Here is a 21,131-nt window from a genome sequence, read left to right as displayed (position 1 = left end):
ACTTTCAAACCACACATGCTTTACAACTGACATGATAAATATCCTTATGACATCTGGTTTATTTAGCTGCTTTTTCCTGTATATTTTGATCATTTGTCCCTCATATTTTTGATCCAGTCCTTTAATATGAGGAATATTTAAAAATACTTTAGAGATCCTAGATCAGCTTCCAATGGTAAATTAATTCAGACTCTGGTAAAAGTTGAAAGAAGACGTGCAAATCCTGACGTATTTTCTTGAGTAGATGTTTGTTAGTCAGCAATTCAGTGATTATACTACGGCCTAAAAGTATGTGCACATTTTGTGATAAAAAGTATCGATATTATTTAGAGTGTGTAGCAGAATAGTAGACGAGGTTTGGGACAAACAAGTTCATCACAATTGCCTTTTTAACAGACACTCTGTTGATTAGTTAAATTAATGCTGTCACCGTTTAAACCATATATAAATATACATAGGGTCAGTCACAATGTCTATGCATGCAGTCTTTGCACTTGACCGGTTGTGTACTTACATGACATATTTTATATTTTGGCCAAAGTGTTCAAGTTGGTGTGAAAACCACAAGTTTGTGTATGTGAAGTATTTTTGACTAACCAATGATACACTTTTTTTTTTTTTTTTCAGAGCTTTAACACATTTTGTACATGTACTTGTAATACTTTGCACTTTAAAATAAACTCAAGATTATCTGTTTTGTAGTCACTGTAAAGGGTAATTTAATTGTGGTGCTTTTAAGTAAATGATAAAAAGACATTACTGAATTTTTTTTTACAAAATACAAAAAATCCAACTCTGTACCAGTAAAGTGTTTCTTTCTTCATGTCTGTTGTGCTGAAAAGTTTGAGGAAGAATTAATCAAAGGATGTCAATCCATTAAATGTGATGTCAGAAAGATCAAGACATTATTTATAAAGAGAGAAATGCTGCAGGTTAATGGAACTGAACAGAAAGTGCAGGACAAAGACAATTTATGCTTTATCAGAATAAAGCATGTCAACATGAATAAAGTGTTTGTAGACAGTGAAAGTACATTTGAATGAAATCATAATTTAGATCTGGTGTGTGTGTGTGTTTTGTTCTTCAGGTCTGGATCGGTTCTGCAGTTTTAATCAATCTGTTCCCTGTTACGCAGCTCTTGGAGACAAACTCAATCTACTGATGGATCGGGACACTAGAGAATATGATCTGAAAATAATAATGAGAAAAAATGACAACACAGCAGATTTTCCAATTTGTAGAGTAAGATATGGCAGCATGAGTCAATGTGAACTTTATATAAACAGACCTGATGTTACAGTCATTGACAAGACTGTGATAATAAAGCGTGTGATCAGATCAGATTCTGGGAATTACAGATTAACTCTCACTGAATCAGACGGCACAGAAACATCTAGAGATCTTCAAGTGATTGTTGAAGGTACAGAAACTCTCTCATCAGACTCATTCCAGTCTCATGTTCTCCAAAGATCTCACTCTCATGCAGATGAATCAGTTGAATCTCTGGGAAGGTTTTTATTGCAGCTCATTACTGAATGTCTTGAAGAATTTAGACTAATTCATCTGCACTTTCCATGTAAGACTCTTTTCAAAATGAAATAACATCATGCTGCTTACTGTATACTGCATAATGTTTGACCAGGAGAAGATGGGATTGTGCTGCACCAGCCAGGGATGGCCCAGAATGATATCAGCCGTAGAGCCCACTAAAACTAAGAAGTTGATGAATTCACTGTGTAAAAGACCTAGTGTCAGCTGTGCCGGGCCTACACTATAATGGACATGTCGCCTATTTAACTGTCTTCCTGTTCAGTAATTGGAGCTGATGGCAGAGGTCCCCCGAGATGAAGTTCGGGGCTGACCCAGAGTTGAGGAGGGAGGTAACGGGTAACTGGCAATGAGTGATGTGAGCAGCAGTAAGTTGGGCAGTAGTGTAGGTGAGTGGGTTCATCTTAAAGGGAGATGATTTAATGTAACTCACCACTGGGTGAGGAGGACGAAGGGGACAGACCATGAAGTGATGCCACTCACGCCGCAGTATGGCACAGACCCTGGGTCAGCCTCCTCTGCCACTCAGCTGGTGTCAGATAGTTAGTGTTGGTCTGCATGGGTTCTGGGTCAGTCTCGGGAGGATTCTGAATTTCGGTCTGGTGATATCGAGGGATGAGACTGGCTGGTGAGCACTCCTAAAGGCAGGATGGAAGGCGATTTGAGCATCTGATGGTGAGCTGGATAAATCTCTCTAGACCATATGAAGTCATCATACATGGACAGCTGGAGTTGGGTTCCAGGCCTTGACGAAAAGCGGTAAGTAGTGAAACTTCATTCCAACCACTGGCCGCTGCGAGGGTTCTGAACTGTAGGGAATACTGATGTATGGTCATTCTGCCCTGTTTAAGATTGTTAAGTTGCTCACAACTAGACGAGTCACCCTCAGTAATACCAAATACTTCCCAGAAGTGCACATTGAAGTTTTCTACAGACTGAGTCACCAGACCAGCTTACATCCAAAACGTCTCGGCCCAACGAAGTGCGGGACATGTGAGGTACAATATAATAAATGCGAATTTAGACTGCTCTGTGGAATATAATTGATATAATAAATCTGATGACCGGGTTAGAGTACACAATCCTGGAGGAAGAACTAGGAGTGGTTTGTTGTGGTGGATGAGCCCGTGCCAGAGAAACTGGAGGAGTTGTAGGAGGATGTAAAACTCGTCGTAGCGAATCCACTAGCTCCTAAAATGGGTCCGGCTTGCTTATCCTCTGCTTCGATCTGTGACAAAAGTTGTGACAATTTCACAATATTACAGTTTTTACTCATATTTTTATAAAATAAAATATTGGTGAGCAGAAGAGATTTGTTTCAAAATTATTAATAATTTCAATGTTTTAATTTTTTTGGGCATGTGCTTTAATAATAATAACAATTATATTATATTATATTATATTATATTATATTATATTATATTATATTATATTATATTATATTATATTATATTATATTATATTATATTATATTATGTGGGGCTGGTCAGATTGTCCTGCTTTTTTGTCTTGAGCTGATGTCACTAACATGTGCTGTTAACTTGTTAACTTCAGGGAGTCCAGCTTTCATATCAGAAATGTCTTGATATTTACTCATAACTACTCGAGAAAGTGTCACGTGACTGATGTAACTCTCCCTCCAGCTCCCATTGGCTCAGTGGAAGTGTCAATCATCTGCTCCTGTAATCGGAGGTCGGTGTCCTGCTCATCTGATGGGGATCAGATCATCTACAGCTGGACTCTGAATGGAGAAATACTAGAACAAGGACCAGTGGATGGAAACACCATTCAGCTAAATGAGGGAACTGATGGAGACATCAGCTGCAGCGTGAAGAACCACATCAGTCACGCACAGAAGACCATTAGACTCAAACCCTGTCCTGGTGAGATCATTTCTGTTTATCTACATAACTGATGAATTGATTGATTGATTGATTGAATGATTGATTGATTGATTGATTGATTGATGTGTTTGTGTTGTTCAGTGTGTTCAGTGTCTGTGGTGTTTGTTCTGGTCTGGTGTCTTCAGCTGATGGTTCTGTTAGGTCTGTTAGGAGCTTTTCACATCTACATGAGACACACGTCAGGTGAGAGACATTTATCATCATCATTATAGATTTGACATGCAAATATTAAGAGTGTGATGATGATGATGATGATGGTGTGATGCTTTTAGGAAAGAAAGAGGAAGATCAGAAAGTGAGAAGATTTAGAGAGAGACATGAACACACAGCAGAAGATTCATGAGAGCAGCAGCAGATCTTCACATCTGTGAGAAATGACTTCAGAATTAGTCCAGCTTTCACCTGTCAACAACAGGAGATCTTACGGAGTAAAGCCAGAAGACATTTTCTGCCATTTTAGTTAAGAATTTCTTCTTTGATTAGATGATTTTCTGGACATTTGTTTTCGCATCAGTTTAATGTTTATTTTATTAATTTGTCTCTACTCTTGGAATGAACTAGCAGATTTTTTATGTCATTATATTAAACTCTTCTATTCATCCAGATTGTGAAGTCATTCTTTATGTTGATTTTCCCATTTTCTGCTCTTGTTATATTATTCTTTTGGTTCCCTTTCAAGGAAACTTTGAACTGCGTCCTCTTGGGGGTGCTATGGGACCTCGCCGTGACACGTGTTTGAATCATATGTTGAAAAATCACCAACGAGATGGCCGGCGACAGCCTCTGACGTCACTACAGGCGCAACTATAAATAAGCGCTAAGAGAACTCGTAATTTACTTCTTCGTTTTCAATGACTGTTTTGTTTGAAGCGTGCATCTGAGAAACGACCACAGTAAGAGCGATCTTTCTCTGTTTTTCATGGCATCCACTAGCACTAGTGTCTCTTTGCGAAGAAACAGTGCTTCAGGACACACCGCTGCTGAGGCACAGAGGAGAATGAGCTTGTGGGGGTCGCAGGTGGATATAGCTGAGGGACTTTCCCTTTCGCATTCTTCGGCGGTAGACAAGAGTGAACTTCAGGAGGAAGATGTGTTGTCATTAACGCTTTCTGATACTGAAGTTAGTGCTCTGCTGGGTTCTGGCGAAGAAACTGAGGCTGAGCCTTCTTAATCCTCCTTCCCTGCGTATGTGGAGCTGTTAGAGGTTATGGATCGCGCCATGGCAAAGTTGGACTTGCCATGGAAGCGTGCCAGCAAAGTGATGCCTTGACGTCGCCTCGACAAGCATCATTTGTCTGACCATAGCCCTCCAGCCCAGGTGAGCCTTCCATTCTTGCCTGATTTACATGCAGAAGTCAAAAAAGAATGGAAGAGGCAGTTTTCTTCTTGCATCCATTGGTTTCAGCATTCCGAGTTATGCCAACATCGAGGCGATGCACGAAAACATCTATGAGAGGATGCCCCCTGTAGAAGAGACGCTGGCTAGCTATCTCTCTGTGGGAGAAACATTCTCTCTTAAATCTCCCTTTTTGCCATCTAAACCCTTCCTGGATACATCCCACTTAAATGGCAGAGCATACCCAGCAGCAGGTCTGGCTGTGACTTGTTGCACACGATGGCAGTGCTTCAAGCTTATCTGGCTGATCTGCTAAAGGACCTGGATAAAGGCGAGGGCCTTTCAGCTGACCATGTAGCCAAGCTGCGCCACACCACAGACCTCTCTTTCTATGCTACTGAGCAGGCCGCCTCCGCCATGAGTAGGTCTATGGAGGCCACGGTGGTAACGGAAAGATAAATGTGGGTGAACCTGCCAGACATCGGGAGGAAAGAAAGGGACTTTCTTCTCAATGCTCTGGTCTCGCCTTCCGAACTCTTCTGTAACTCCGTCAAGACATTTGTCAAACTAGTCTGGTTTTATCAAAATACTTAACAGTTCACAAAACAACACATCCAATCTGCAAAAAACCTCATATATCATGCAAAATGAAGCACTGCAACTGAAACTACACATAGCATTATCAAAATCAAACTTTTGCATGAAATAGCATACACTTAATTCATATAACCAGATTTTTGCCTAACCAACTACACACTGTTGGGCATAGTGAAAAACACCCCCATCTTTAGTATGCTTTGCCAAAATACTAAAATATGTATCAGATTGTTCCTATGCACAGAAATATTTGCAGATACACACGCTGTTGCAACATTTTTTTTTTTTTTTTCAGTTTCAGTCCAGATTTTTTATCCGTTCAAAACTGTTCCTCCTGATCCGTGTCTCAGTTTTGCAGTGTCTGGTGTTTTGTTGTTTATGTTTTGTGGTTTCAATCTTCTGCGTCAGAGTTAATTTAAATTTAGCTACAGACTTACTTTAGATTTAAAAAAAAATGTTTAGTATTATATTTGTCCTGGTAAGTGTTGTGTGTATGTGAAGTACTTTTGACTAACCAATGACACACACTTTTTTGCCAAATCTTGATAAACAAAGTGATTCTTTTTCTTATATCTTTCTTTGTGTGTATTTAAGAAGGAACTGTTGACCCTCTCTGAAAGCTTCCTGTTCTTTCTTTGTTAAAGTGATGTAGTTTCCTGGTGTGTCAGTAGAGCTGCTGTCTGTTTGTCAGTGAAGACGCTGTGTGAGACTCGATCTGACACTCTTCTGCTGGGATTGAGCTCTTCTCTTCTGGAAACTGGACTTTAGAGAAATGATGCTGATCTTTGGACTGATGCTGCTGCTGCAAACTGCTGCATGTGAGTCACTTTCACATCAAACTCATCTGATCATGCTGAATCAATCAGATCAATGTCTGATGAATGTAATATTACATTAAGAGTCTGCAGGGATCTAGCAAGAGATCTTCTTGATTGAGTGTGTGTCGGTGGTTTATTAATATTATTTTCCATCGTTTACATCACAGTAGAAGAGAGACTGTTTAAGACCCATGAAATCAAAATTATAGTTTCTATTTCTTTATGTAGTCTTTTTAGTCCAGTTTCAGTGGATAGTTCTACAAATGCATTTATTGCTGATGTAAAACACTTCACAAATATGTTGCATCCAAATTCAATAAATATTAATTAAAAATAAAATTAAAAAATGAAGACCTCTTACACTAGCTTGCTCTCTTCTTTTCCTATTCTATCTTTTTATTTTATTTTATTTGTTCTTACTTTTTATTTATTATATGATTTAGTTTGATTTTGATTGCTTCCATTGTTCTCATTTGTAAGTCGCTTTGGATAAAAGCATCTATTAAATGACCAAACTTAAATTTAAATTGCCAACTTATACTACGCCCTAAAAGTATGTGCACATTTTGTGATGAAACTATCTACATTATTTAGAGTGTGCTGGAGAATAGTAGACAAGGTTTGGGTCAAACAAGTTCATCACAATTGCGTCTTTAGACTTGCATGCATCCTGTCACCCTTTTAACCATATATAAATTTAAATAATATAATAATGTCCATGCATGCAGTCTTTGCTCTTGTCCGGTTATCTACATGACGTATGTCCTGAATTTGGCCAAAGTGTTCAAGTTTGTGTGAAAACCACAAGTGTGTGTATGTGAACTACTTTTGACAAACCAATGACACACACTTTCAGTGCTGCAAAAAATGAAGTTCTTACAGAGCTTTACTCAACACATTTTGTACATATAATACTTAGCAATTATTTTATGATTTCAGGGCACATGAGCTCCTGACCGGGATGAATCATTGAATCATCATCAACATATCTATGGTTCCTTATGAAATGTTACTGAGTTGTTGCAGATGAAACATAATGTGGATAACATAAAAAAAAAAAAATCATGTTGATATTGATTATTAATCACTCAAACCCCCTCTATATTACCATCAGTCTGCATGTGTGTTGTTTTTTAACACTTTTTATTTGTGATTGTAGTTCTAATCGAATCCTCGTCCAAATCAGAATTTGCGGGCAGTGTTAGCCATTAGAGTTCGACAGATCTGCACTTTGAGTCTAGTTTTACGTTTGTTAATCTTACACTGTAGTTTTTTGTCTAAGATGATGGACAGTTCTGAGCCGAGGCGGGTTGAGTTTATTGTGTTAATGATTTTAATGCATAATTTTTTTCTGTAATATAAGATTAATGCATTAAATCAGCAGACCTAGTTGCAATATTACATTAAGAGTCTGCAGTGATCTACTCATAGTCTATACAGTAGTGGTATCGGCCGATAATTAATGCGCATCTCGTCAGTAAAGCAGTTCTCTAATCAGCGGAAGGTTCCATCAGGTGTGTGATTTCACATAGAACAGCTGTTATTACACAGAGCCGTTGTTAACTGAGAAGCTGCACAAATCAATGTTCAGCATCATTTCTCTAAAGTCCAGTCTCCAGCAGAAGAGTGTGACGCTGCTTCAGATCGTCTGTGTTCTGGCTCTCATCAAGCGTCTTCACTGCGAGACTCACACTGGACTGACACGTGAGGAAACCTCTGACCGCTTCATCGAGGAAAGAGGAAGTTTCCTCATATGGAGGAAGACACATGCTGTTAGTTCACATCACAACTCATCTAAAACAAGACAAACTAAGAGAAAGAAGGAACCATTGTCAAGCACATTTAATCTAGTTTTAGAAGCTAAAAGAGAGAAGTATCTTTAGTTGAAACAGTATCTGTAGTTGACTGATGAGATGCTGTAGACATGTTTATTGAGAGTAAAGCAGAATCAGGTCACGTCACACTCTTCTGCTGGAGACTGGACTTTAGAGAAATGATGCTGATCTTTGGACTGATGCTGCTGCTGCAAACTGCTGCATGTGAGTCACTTTCACATCAAACTCATCTCAAATAAAATCATTGGAGTTGTAAAACTACATTAAGAGTTTGCAGTGATCTAGTCATCTTAAGAGTTTGTGTTTGTGGAGAGTTACACATGTGAGAGGAAGTGTGTGTTTCTTCAGATCCATTATACTGAAAAGATTTAGTATTTTGTACTTTTATTTCAGATTTTCATATTCATTCATTTTTTATATAAATGATGTCTTCATTAAATATGATGTCAGAAAGATTAAGAGATTATTAGAGAAATGTCAGGGTAATGGGGTTGGACAGAAAACGCAGGTCAAACTATTTCTGTATGATCAGAAGACTGCATGTTAACACACATGAAGCATTTCAGGAAGAAAACAGTGTACACAGTGAAAGCGTGAGTTTAATTTGAATTAAATGGACATTAAGATGATCGAGAGCATATAGACTAGCTGATATTTCAATGTAAAACAGACGTTCTGAATTAAAATGAATGTTTTATTTGAACAGTTATCTTGTATTAGTTGAATCTGTCCAGTAATATGATTATGTTCAGTATTGTGTTAATTCTATCAGTATTAAGTCAGGAGACACACACATGACATTGTTCTTCAAGAGAAAAGAGTTCAGCATTAGATGAGCGTTACTGAGATGAACTGAGATCAGATCAAGAGTCTGAAATCTTACTTCTGTTCTCTGTGTGTGTGTGTGTGTGTGTGTGTGTGTGTGTTTGTGTGTGTGTGTGTGTGTGTGTGTGTGTGTGTTTTGTTCTTCAGGTCTGGATCTGTTCTGCAGTTTTGATCAATCTGTTCCCTGTTACACAGCTCTGGGAGACAAACTCAATCTGCTGATGGTGCAGGACGCTAGAAAATATGACCTGCAGTTAAAAAAGAGAATAAATTACAACACAGAAGATGGTCCAGTTTGTAGAGTAAAGAATGACACGATGAAGAGTGATTGTGATCTTTATAATAACAGAACTGAAGTGACAGTCATTAATGGGACTCTGATAATAAAGCGTGTGATCAGATCAGATTCTGGGAATTACAGATTAATTCTCTTTCACTCAGACGGCTCAGAAACATCTAGAGATCTTCAAGTGATTGTTGAAGGTACAGAAACTCTCTCATCAGACTCATTCCAGTCTCATGTTCTCCAAAGATCTCACTCTCATGCAGATGAATCAGTTGAATCTCTGGGAAGGTTTTATTCCTGTAGCACACAGTAAACACACTACAGACTCCAGTAACAACGCTTGTGATGTCATTACATAAATCCAGCATTTACTCTGAGGTGCTCCTGGTCTGCTGTAACAGAGCTGTGTTCTCAGTTTAGATTCAGATTATCAATGTTGAAAACAGATTTTGCTGCTTAACATTGTGTGTGTGTGTGTGTGTGTGTGTGTGTGTGTGTGTGTGTGTGTGTGTGTGTGGAAACAATGATAACACTCAAACATTTGTGGTAAGATTTTCAAAAGAGAGATAAATTAATTTTATTCATCATATTTTAAAAGTGGTGAAGAGTGAGAGAAGATATTTAAAATGTAAAAAAAAAAAAAAAGATTAATAAATGCTTTAATTTAGTACATATTTAATAAATGCAACTAAATTCTGTTCAGTTAACTTTCTATTTATCAAAGAATCCTGAAAAATAAAATTCATACCATTTCCACAAAAATATTGTGCAGCACAACTGTGTTCAACACTGATAATAATCAGAAATGTTTCTTGAGCAGTGAATCATCATATTTTCATGATTTCTGAAGATCATGTGACACTGAAGACTGGAGGAATGATGCTGAAAATACAGCGGAGCATCACAGAAATAATTTAGTTTATAATATTTTTTTATTGGTAATAATATTTCACAATATTACTGTTTTTATGTTAATGTTTTTTTTTATCAAATAAATGCAGCCTTGGTGAGCAGAAGAGACTAATTGAATAATTGCAATGTTTCCAGATTATTGGCAGGTATTATAATAATAAAAATCATATTATATTATATTATATTATATTATATTATATTATATTATATTATATTATATTATATTATATTATATTATATTATATTATATTATATTAATGATTATCAAACACTTTATTTACAGTACAATATATTATTACAAAAAAGATATATATGTTACTTTGATAAAATCTATATAAAAAAATCAGTGTGGGGTGGGGGAAGGGGCTTGGTCAGAAATGCCTGAAATGCCAGAAAGTGCTGCTTTTTTTTATTATTATTATTATTTTTTTTTATTATTATTATGATTCTTTTTGTATTTTATCCTATTTCCGATGACTAACCTACACCTCATTTTTACTTCAGTGATTATAGATATCATATCAGATTGTCTTGATATTTACTCGTCATGAGTCAAGAAATAATCATGTGACTCTCCCTCCAGCTCCTATTGGCTCAGTGGAAGTGTCAATCATCTGCTCCTCCAATCAGAGGTCAGTGTTCTGCTCATCTGACGGGGACCAGATCATCTACAGCTGGACTCTGAATGGAGAAATACTAGAACAAGGACCAATGAATGGAAACACCACCATTCAGCTAAAAGAGGAAACTGATGGAGACATCATCTGCAGCGTGAAGAACCACGTCAGTCACGCAGAGACATCCATTAGACTCAAACCCTGTCCTGGTGAGATCATTTAATAAACATGAATGTCACATGTACATAAGAACTAAAGCAACACTGATCATGTAAAACAGTCAGTTCTCTTGATTCTTGAAAAGTGTCATGAGTTTGTTTCAGCTTGATCTCAGCAGTGAATGGTGTTGATGTGTTCAGAGAGAAAGAAGCTGATTCTGTGCTGATGTTTTATTTCAGGACCAACTACTGCAGCTGTGACCTCTAGATTGACCACTAGTTTGACCTCTATTCTGACCTCTAGTTTGACCTCTAGTTTGACCTCTAGTCTGTGCAGCAGCTCACAGACATCAGAATGTAATATGAGTTTAAAAAAAAGCATGGATTTGTTTTGTGTCTAACTGTTGTTCAGTGTGTTCGGAGTATCTGTTTCTGTAGTCCCTATGAAGGATCATTTAATTGTGGTGCTTCTAAGTAAATGATAGACAGAAGTTGCTAACGTTTTTTTTTTTTTTTTTATGAAATAGTCATATCTATCTCTGTACCAATAAAATGTGCAACACTTTAGATTTTACACAACTTATTTGTGAGATCAAATTAAATGAACTTACACTGCAAAGTTTTTCTTGACATCTGGCACATGAGCTCCTGACCGTGATGAATCATTCTCACCTGTGAAAGTTTATCACATTTCTTCTGGTGTTTAAATCTCTGTGGTTTTTACAACCAGATGCTGTGCATCTTTGTAAACTTGCTGATTTTTACTTTGAGTGACACGTTGACTGTTCCAAGATGCCGGATGCATCGACGTATTTGAAGCAGTCGAATCTACATCAACATATCTGTGGTTCCTCAAGAAATCGTACAATGTAGTTGCAAATGAAACATAATGAGGATAACATTAAAGGGAAAAAATTCATCAGGTTGATATTGATTATTAATCACTCAAACCTCTTCTATATTACCATCAGTCTTGCTGCAGGATCAGGATATTTTTATTGCATAAGTTTTTCTGTTGTATAAAATTAACGCATTAAATCAGCAGCCCCAGTTGCAATATTACATTACAAGTCTGCAGTGATCTACTCATAGTCTATACAGTGATATAAGTGGAGTTTTAAAACTGTAAGAGAAAGTGTTTCTTTCTTCATGTCTGTTGTGCTGAAAAGTTCCAGAAAGGATTCCTCAAAGGATGTCAATCCATTAAATGTGATGTCAGAAAGATCAAGACATTATTTATAAAGAGAGAAATGCTGCAGGTTAATGGAACTGAACAGAAAGTACAGGACAAAGACAATTTATGCTTTATCAGAATAAAGCATGTCAACATGAATAAAGTGTTTGTAGACAGTGAAAGTACATTTGAATGAAATCATAATTTAGATTTGCTTTTTGACTGAAGATTTAAAAAAAAAAAAAGGATATTCCAGTGTTAAACAGACATTTCAAAATTATTTGAATGTTTTATTTACATTTTCTTTTGTGACATCTTTAGATTTTGGTAAAACAATTTATTGTGTGTGTGTGTGTGTGTGCGTGTGTGTGTGTGTGTGTGTGTGTGTGTGTTTTGTTCTTCAGGTCTGGATCTGTTCTGCAGTTTTGGTCAATCTGGTCCCTGTTACGCAGCTCTTGGAGACAAACTCAATCTGCTGATGGTGGACGCTAGAAAATATGATCTGCATTTAATAAAGAGAATAAACGACAACACAGCAGATGATCCAGTGTGTAGAGTAAAGAATGACAACAAGAAGGAATGTGATCTTTATAAAAACAGACCTGAAGTGACAGTCATTAATGGGACTGTGATAATAAAGCGTGTGAACAGATCAGATTCTGGGAATTACAGATTAACACTCACTGAATCAGACGGCACAGAAACATCTAGAGATCTTCAAGTGATTGTTGAAGGTACAGAAACTCTCTCATCAGACTCATTCCAGTCTCATGTTCTCCAAAGATCTCACTCTCATGCAGATGAATCAGTTGAATCTCTGGGAAGGTTTTTATTCCTGTAGAACACAGTAAACACACTACAGACTCCAGTAACAACGCTTGTGATGTCATTACATAAATCCAGCATTTACTCTGAGATGCTCCTGGTCTGCTGTAACAGAGCTGTGTTCTCAGTTTAGATTCAGATTATCAATGTTGTGTGTGTGTGTGTGTGTGTGTGTGTGTGTGTGTGTGTGTGTGTGTGTCCGTGTGTGTGTCCGTGTGTGTGTCCGTGTGTGTGTGTGTGTGTGTGTGTGTGCGTGTCCGTGTGTGTGTGTGTGTGTGTGTGTCTGTGTGGAAACAATGATAACACTCAAGATTTTGTGGTAAGATTTTAAAAAGAGAGGTAAATGTATTTTAATCATACATTAAAGTTGTGAAAAGTGAGTGAAGATATTTAAAATGTAAAAAAAAAAAAAGTTTAGTAAATGCTTTATGTGGCGAGTGGGGCGGGGCCGAGAGGCGTGGGAGCGAGGAGTGAGGCCAGGTGTAGTGATTGGAGATGAGCTACACCTGCGCCCCACCGCTAGTATCGAGTCCCACGTAGGAGATGGAGGGATATAAAACTGGAGTGATGACCGTGAAGGACGAGAGAGGACCAGGCCTGGGACATTATTTTATGTTTTTGCTTTTTATTTGTGCGCGTCAGTCGCCGTGAGGGGCTGGTGCGCCGTTTTGTTTATTTTTGAATTATTAAAGTATTTTGATTTTGCGCCGGTTCCCGCCTCCTTCTTCCCAATGAATAGGAAGTTTGGATCGTTACACTTTAATTTAATAAATATTTAACAAACGCAAATAAATTCTGTTTACCACCATTTCCACAAAAAAATATTGTTTATAACATTGATAATAATCAGAAATGTTTCTTGAGCAGTAAATCATCATATTATTCTGATTTCTGAAGATCATGTGACACTGAAGACTGGAGGAATGATGCTGAAAATACAGTTTTAACATCACAAAAATAAATGACAGTTTATAATAACAAAAAATTTTTTTTATAATATTTCACAATATTACTGTTTTTATGTTAATTTTTCTATCAAATAAATGCAGCCTTGTTGAGCAGAAGAGACTAACTGAATAATTGAAATGTTTCCAGATTTTTGGCAGGTATAATATTATATTATATTATATTAATTAATGATTATTAAACACTTTTTATTGTTACAGGACAATCTATTATTACAAAAAGATATATCTGTTACTGTGATTTTTTTTTATTTTTTTTATCCTATTTCCGATGACTAACCTACACTGCATGTTTACTTCAGTGATTATAGATATCATATCAGAATGTCTTGATACTGACTCATCATGAGTCGAGAAATAATCATGTGACTCTCCCTCCAGCTCCTATTGGCTCAGTGAATGTGTCAATCATCTGCTCCTCCAATCAGAGGTCAGTGTTCTGCTCATCTGACGGGGATCACATCATCTCCAGCTGGACTCTGAATGGAGAAATACTAGAACAAGGACCAGTGGATGGAAACACCACCATTCAGCTAAAAGAGGGAAATGATGGAGACATCATCTGCAGCGTGAAGAACCACGTCAGTCACGCACAGACGTCCATTAGACTCAAACCCTGTCCTGGTGAGATCATTTAATAAACATGAATGTCACATATACATAAGAACTAAAGCAACACTGATCATGTAAAACAGTCAGTTCTCTTGATTCTTGAAAAGTGTCATGAGTTTGTTTCAGCTTGATCTCAGCAGTGAATGGTGTTGATGTGTTCAGAGAGAAAGAAGCTGATTCTGTGCTGATGTTTTATTTCAGGACCAACTTCTGCAGCTGTGACACCAACACCAGAATCTGGTATGAGTTCAACAAACATTACTGGAAACATGAAGGATGGGTTTGTTTCGTGTCTCACTGTTGTTGTTCAGTGTGTTCAGTGTCTGTGGTGTTTGTTCTGGTCTGGTGTCTTCAGCTGATGGTTCTGTTCGGTCTGTTAGGAGCTTTTCACATCTACATGAGACACACGTCAGGTGAGAGACATTCATCATCATCATTATAGATTTGACATGGAAATATTAAGAGTATGAATATAATAATGATGTGTTGCTTTTAGGAAAGAAAGAGGAAGATGAGAAAGTGAGAATGAGAAGATTTAGAGAGAGACATGAACACACAGCAGAAGATTCATGAGAGCAGCAGCAGATCTTCACATTTGTGAGAAATGACTTCAGAATCAGTTCAGCTTTCACCTGCTGAATAAAACCAGGAGACAGAAGAAGCTTTCATGATAGACATTGATCTTTACATGTGTTTATTTCTTGAACACTTTTTTTGTATCAGTTTTATTCATATAATTATTTTGTATTCTTTATGCTTTCAATGACTAGGAGTATTTTATTACATTGAATTAAACTCCTTCTGTTCATCCGTGATCAAATTCTTTTATTTCTCTGAATCAGATCCGTCAGATTGTGAACTCATTCTGTGTGTTTTTTCTGTTCTTTCTCTTTTAATTTATTCTTGATTTGGTTGATTTCTCTTTATGTTCAGTGTCTGTTGAGGTGTTTTATCTGTTTGAAGCTCTTCATCCGTGTCTCAGTTTTGCAGCATCTGGTGTTTTCTGACTCTGGTTTTGCTTGAATCTGCAGGTTTTTTACATGAATTTTAACACATTTAACCACATATGTGCATTTAACTTCACAATATATTTGTGTCATTATAGAGTGATGATAAACATCTCATTCTTTAGAAACTGTAATTGATGTCATTGTTTATTTTGTTATGCTTTACTTTGAGTTATATTAAAATAAAATGCTTTGAAATGAAATGTAAATATACAGTCAATTAACATGTTATCTATCAGCATGATTCCACGGTTGATATTTATTTTAGACTATTCATGGTAACTTCTAGCTAGTTGTCTTGGTCAAATCTTATGTAACAACATTAGACAGATTCATTTCAGCAACAATCTGAAATCTGACCCGACAGACCAGAATATAGATTATTTACAGACTTAGAGCAGTAAAACACAATATCAAATACACTAAAACAGCATTATTTAATGATTAATTAAATTCTTTGTTGACTATTAATGAATAATTAGTTGATGGTAACTGAAAAGCATCTGTAATGTGTCTTTAATTAGCAGTTAAGTTCAGATAAATCAGATGAAGCTCATTTTAAGCGTGATGTTGTGAGTGAAATGAAAGCAGCTGTAGTTGTAGTTTCCTCCTGCAGGTGTCGCTCTCTACATGAGCAGCTCTGAGCAGATATAAACTCAATGTCCCATGAGTCTCAGCTGCAGCAGACAGAAGATTGAAGCTCACAATCCTCTCTTCATTCACACATCAACTGATGGATCCGAGTCAAACATCATCACACACCGTCTGCTGGAAACACCACATATAGACCTGATTCTGCTTTACTCTCAATAAACATCAGTCAACTAAAGATACTGTTTCAGTGGATTTAAAGGAGAATCTGTAAAGCATATTTCATAATAGAAATTGAAAATCATTAATAAACAACCATAAGAAAACGTGTTGCTTCCAAAAACAAGATTTTTTTTTAACTTTGTGACTGAAAAAGGTTCCTTCTTTCTCTTAGTTTCACTTTTGGATAAATTGTGATGCAAACTAGCAGGATGAGTATTCCCCCATAGCCTGTAGTGATGGGTCATTCCTGAATGATTCGTTCATTTTGAACAAATCATTAATGTGACTTGGAAAGAACGAGTCGTCTCGGAGAGTGATTCTTTCAGTCGCACATGCACAAAACTTTATAGGTTCTTTACTGGAATTAGTTCACCTCTTTCAGTCAATGTAGTTTGAGCCAAAAAAAAAAGAGATTGTTGTCACTGCACTACCTGGCCAGGTGGCTCACCTTTTGTGCCTCAATGTCATCCACAAACTTAATGAAGAGATTGGAGTTGTGTGATGGTGTGTAGTCGTGGGTCAGCAGAGTGAAGAGGAGGGGGCTCAGCACACAGCCTTGGGGGGCCCCAGTGTTCAGTGTGATGGTGCTGGATGTGTTGCTGCCGACCAGTCCTGCCTGAGGTCTTCCAGTCAGAAAGTCCAACAGCCAGTTGCACAGTGAAGTGTTGAGCCCCAGCTGAATCAGTTTGTAGATGAGCTGTTGAGGGATGATTGTGTTGAATGCTGAACTGAAGTCTATGGACAGTATGTGAAGATGAACTTTAACTTTGATAAAGAATATATATGTGTCTAAGCAATCATAAAATAAATAAATATATATTTATATATAAAAAAAAAATCTAAATAAGTCATGATCCATGTAAAATCATCACAGACAAACCATTTTTAAATCATTTACCTGTGGTTTCTGATGTAACTGCAGTCAGATCCTGTATCGTTTTTATCTTTCAATAAATATTTATTTGCGAACTCTCCATTACATTGTGCCTCCTTCACAAAACAAAATGATCCGAACAAACATCAGCTTGTTTCTGAGGCTTGGGTCCTTCTAATGTCTGAACAAAGTCGTGAATGAGCTGTTTAAACTAAATGCGTCAAAGCAAACGTCTTTCACTCTTCCATCTGTCCTATTGTCGACAGACTATGTCAGTAAGTGCATCTGTATACTGAATCCAGTGAAGACAAGAAAGTGCCAGTTATTGTAATCTTTTTCTTTCTCTCTCATTACGTCTAATGTTTAACTTCGGGTGTTAAAGATCGAGACATGAATGTTCAACACTTTTAATTCATTCCTTGGATCTGGGTGATTATTAATCTAATGGAATATGTCTCTGATTTTAATTAATAATGAGAAAGACATTTATACCAGTATCTCAGGACCTCACTAGTAAAAACAAAAGCCTTATAAATCAGTAATGTTATGTTTCTTTATAAAATTAAGGTAAATAAGAAACATTTTTAGAAAAGGTTTATGCTGTAAATCTAGTGTTTTGCTCCAGTTTCATGAGAAGAGACACCCTTTACTGCTGATTGGCTACAAGTTTGCTTTGCTACTCTGCCCAAATCAGTAATCTAAAGCGTTTTTGAAAAATTGCTTACCCCACCTTTAATATTTTACCAATTCTAAAGTTATTTGACATGTTGTTCCAGAAATATACTCTTAATCCTCTCCTCTGCGGAGATCAGGATACTCCTGAATGTTTTTCTTTTTCTTTTTTTTCTTTTTTGTCCTAATATTACTACAATATTTGAATAAAACACATACTGAAGTTTTAATCCAGGTCAAAACCAAGACTATATTACATGACCTAATAAGGCTTTAGAATCTTTTTTAAGTGTTTGATAAAAAACATATTCAATATTTAATTCAATTTGATAAATGAAGTCCAGTAAAATCTCCCCTGACCTCCAGAAGATTCAGGTCAGACATGAAGCAGAGGCTGAAACAGGCTGCTGTTACTATGGCAACAGATGCTGATGGAGACCTCGTGTGGTGAACCTGAGTAATGACAGAGATCTCAGTCTCATTTCAGAACAAACTGAGCTGCTTCATCAGCAGAAATGTTTTTACAGACTCCAGTAATCAGTGAGAGCTTTAATACACTTTCAAACCACACATGCTTTACAACTGACATGATAAATATCCTTATGACATCTGGTTTATTTAGCTGCTTTTTCCTGTATATTTTGATCATTTGTCCCTCATATTTTTGATCCAGTCCTTTAATATGAGGAATATTTAAAAATACTTTAGAGATCCTAGATCAGCTTCCAATGGTAAATTAATTCAGACTCTGGTAAAAGTTGACAGAAGACGTGCAAATCATGACGTATTTTCTTGAGTAGATGTTTGTTAGTCAGCAATTCAGTGATTATACTACGGCCTAAAAGTATGTGCACATTTTGTGATAAAAAGTATCGATATTATTTAGAGTGTGTAGCAGAATAGTAGACAAGGTTTGGGACAAACAAGTTCATCACAATTGCCTTTTTAACAGACACTCTGTTGGTTAGTTAAATTAATCCTGACACCGTTTAAACCATATATAAATATACATAGGGTCAGTCACAATGTCTATGCATGCAGTCTTTGCACTTGACCGGTTGTGTACTTACATGACATATTTTATATATTTGGCCAAAGTGTTCAAGTTGGTGTGAAAACCACAAGTTTGTGTATGTGAAGTACTTTTGACTAATCAATGACACACTTCCATTTTTTTTTTTTTTTTTGAGTTTTAACACATTTTGTACATGTACTTGTAACACTTTGCACTTTAAAATAAACTCAAGATTATCTGTTTTGTAGTCACTGTAAAGGGTAATTTGATTGTGGTGCTTTTAAGTAAATGATAAAAAGACATTGCTGAATTTTTTACAAAATACACAAATCCATCTCTGTACCAGTAAAGTGTTTCTTTCTTCATGTCTGTTGTGCTGAAAAGTTCGAGAAAGGATTCCTCAAATGATGTCAATCCATTAAATGTGATGTCAGAAAGATCAAGACATTATTTATAAAGAGAGAAATGCTGCAGGTTAATGGAACTGAACAGAAAGTGCAGGACAAAGACAATTGATGCTTTATCAGAATAAAGCATGTCAACATGAATAAAGTGTTTGTAGACAGTGAAAGTACATTTGAATGAAATCATAATTTAGATCTGGTGTGTGTGTGTGTGTGTGTGTGTGTTTTGTTCTTCAGGTCTGGATCGGTTCTGCAGTTTTAATCAATCTGTTCCCTGCTACGCAGCTCTTGGAGACAAACTCAATCTGCTGATGGATCGGGACACTAGAGAATATGAGCTGAAAATAATAATGATAAAAAATGACAACACAGCAGATTTTCCAATTTGCAGAGTAAGATATGGCAGCATGAGTCAATGTGAACTTTACATAAACAGACCTGATGTTACAGTCATTGACAGGACTGTGATAATAAAGCGTGTGATCAGATCAGATTCTGGGAATTACAGATTAACTCTCACTGACTCAGACGGCACAGAAACATCTAAAGATCTTCAAGTGATTGTTGAAGGTACAGAAACTCTCTCATCAGACTCATTCAAGTCTCATGTTCTCCAAAGATCTCACTCTCATGCAGATGAATCAGTTGAATCTCTGGGAAGGTTTTTATTGCAGCTCATTACTGAATGTCTTGAAGAATTTAGACTAATTCATCTGCACTTTCCATGTAAGACTCTTTTCAAAATGAAATAACATCATGCTGCTTACTGTATACTGCATAATGTTTTAGAAAAACTAACACGTGAAACCATTTCAAACAGTAATTTGCTACATTGTTGTCACAATGCAGGGATGTGATTTTCTAATGCATCATGGACAGAATGAATGATTCTGAGAAACTGAACGAGCTCGCAGCATGATCTCAGTGCTGTTTTCAGTTGAAACTCTGCTGCATTTGAGACACTTTCATTTGAATTTGGGAACAACATTTGTCATTAAAATTGTAAAAAATCTGCTATTGTTTACTAAGAGAAGTTTCAGTGTCACATGATCTTCAGAAATCATTCTACTATGCTAATTACAGTTTTTAATATATTAAACTAGAAAAACTTCTTTATTTGTAATAATATTTCTGTAACAAACGGATTCGATAACAGAAGGTTAGTATAATGCAGGAGTTTATTGAAACAGGTAGAGATCGTGGCAGTAGGAGAGATGCAGGTGAGTGAATCCTTTGATGCGTTGGATATGGGTATAGGAGAGATAGATTGACAATAGTATTCTTCTTACAGTGAATGTGGGGTGACAAGGGCGGCTGAATGGTTGCACACACCTCAGAGAAGATGCTGGAGAGGAAGACTTGGATGATGAGCTCACTGGAGGAAGTTGGAGTCACACGGAGAAGAGGAGATTCTCACTGGAGAAAAGGTAAGTCAAGGGGTAAGTTAAAGGAGTCAATGCAGGTAACTATGACAGAGGATATTCCACTGTGTAGCCACGAGATTGGACATAGTGCAGACTGAGGTGTGTGCTTAAATGTGGTGGTGAATTGGGGACTGAATTGTGAACAGGTGCTGTTGATCGGTACTCAGGTGAGGGGGTGTATTGTGATTGTCTGGTTGAAGAGCCTGACCGAATTGTGACAGTACCCCCTCCTCCAGGGCCCACTCCTGAGGGAACGTGAATGACGTGGTGGTCTCCCTCTGCTCCGAGGAGCTGAACAATCTGGGTGTGATGTATGGAATGTGGTGTATCATTTCAGTAATGAGACATGGAATGTGGGGTGTATTTTGTTTTGTGGAGGGAGTTGGAGTCTGTAGGTGATGGGATTGATCTGTTCCTGTATGGTGAAGGGGCAGACAAATCTGGAACTAAGTTTCCTACAGGGCAGGTGCAGCCTGATGTCTCAGGTGGACAGCCACACCTTTTGCCCCA

At 37.0% G+C, this 21,131-nt stretch overlaps 1 protein-coding gene across 1 annotated transcript in view; it reads left to right on the top strand.

Moving 5' to 3' along the window:
* The first annotated feature begins 6,065 nt into the window (after positions 1-6,065).
* Positions 6,066-21,131, top strand: part of LOC113058057 (uncharacterized) — a 47,112-nt gene continuing 32,046 nt past the window's right edge. Inside the window, exons 1-4 of the mRNA XM_026225725.1 lie at positions 6,066-6,203; positions 10,645-10,887; positions 12,415-12,744; positions 14,182-14,424. Coding sequence (XP_026081510.1) covers positions 6,158-6,203; positions 10,645-10,887; positions 12,415-12,744; positions 14,182-14,424 — 862 coding nt within the window. The 5' untranslated portion in view covers positions 6,066-6,157. The remainder of the gene's footprint in view (positions 6,204-10,644; positions 10,888-12,414; positions 12,745-14,181; positions 14,425-21,131) is intronic.

The sequence above is a fragment of the Carassius auratus genome, chromosome 39 (genome assembly GCF_003368295.1).
Source record: "Carassius auratus strain Wakin chromosome 39, ASM336829v1, whole genome shotgun sequence".
Lineage (NCBI taxonomy): Eukaryota > Metazoa > Chordata > Actinopteri > Cypriniformes > Cyprinidae > Carassius > Carassius auratus.
Note: the sequence above shows the minus strand (reverse complement) of the source record. Positions and strands in the feature narration are given on the sequence as shown.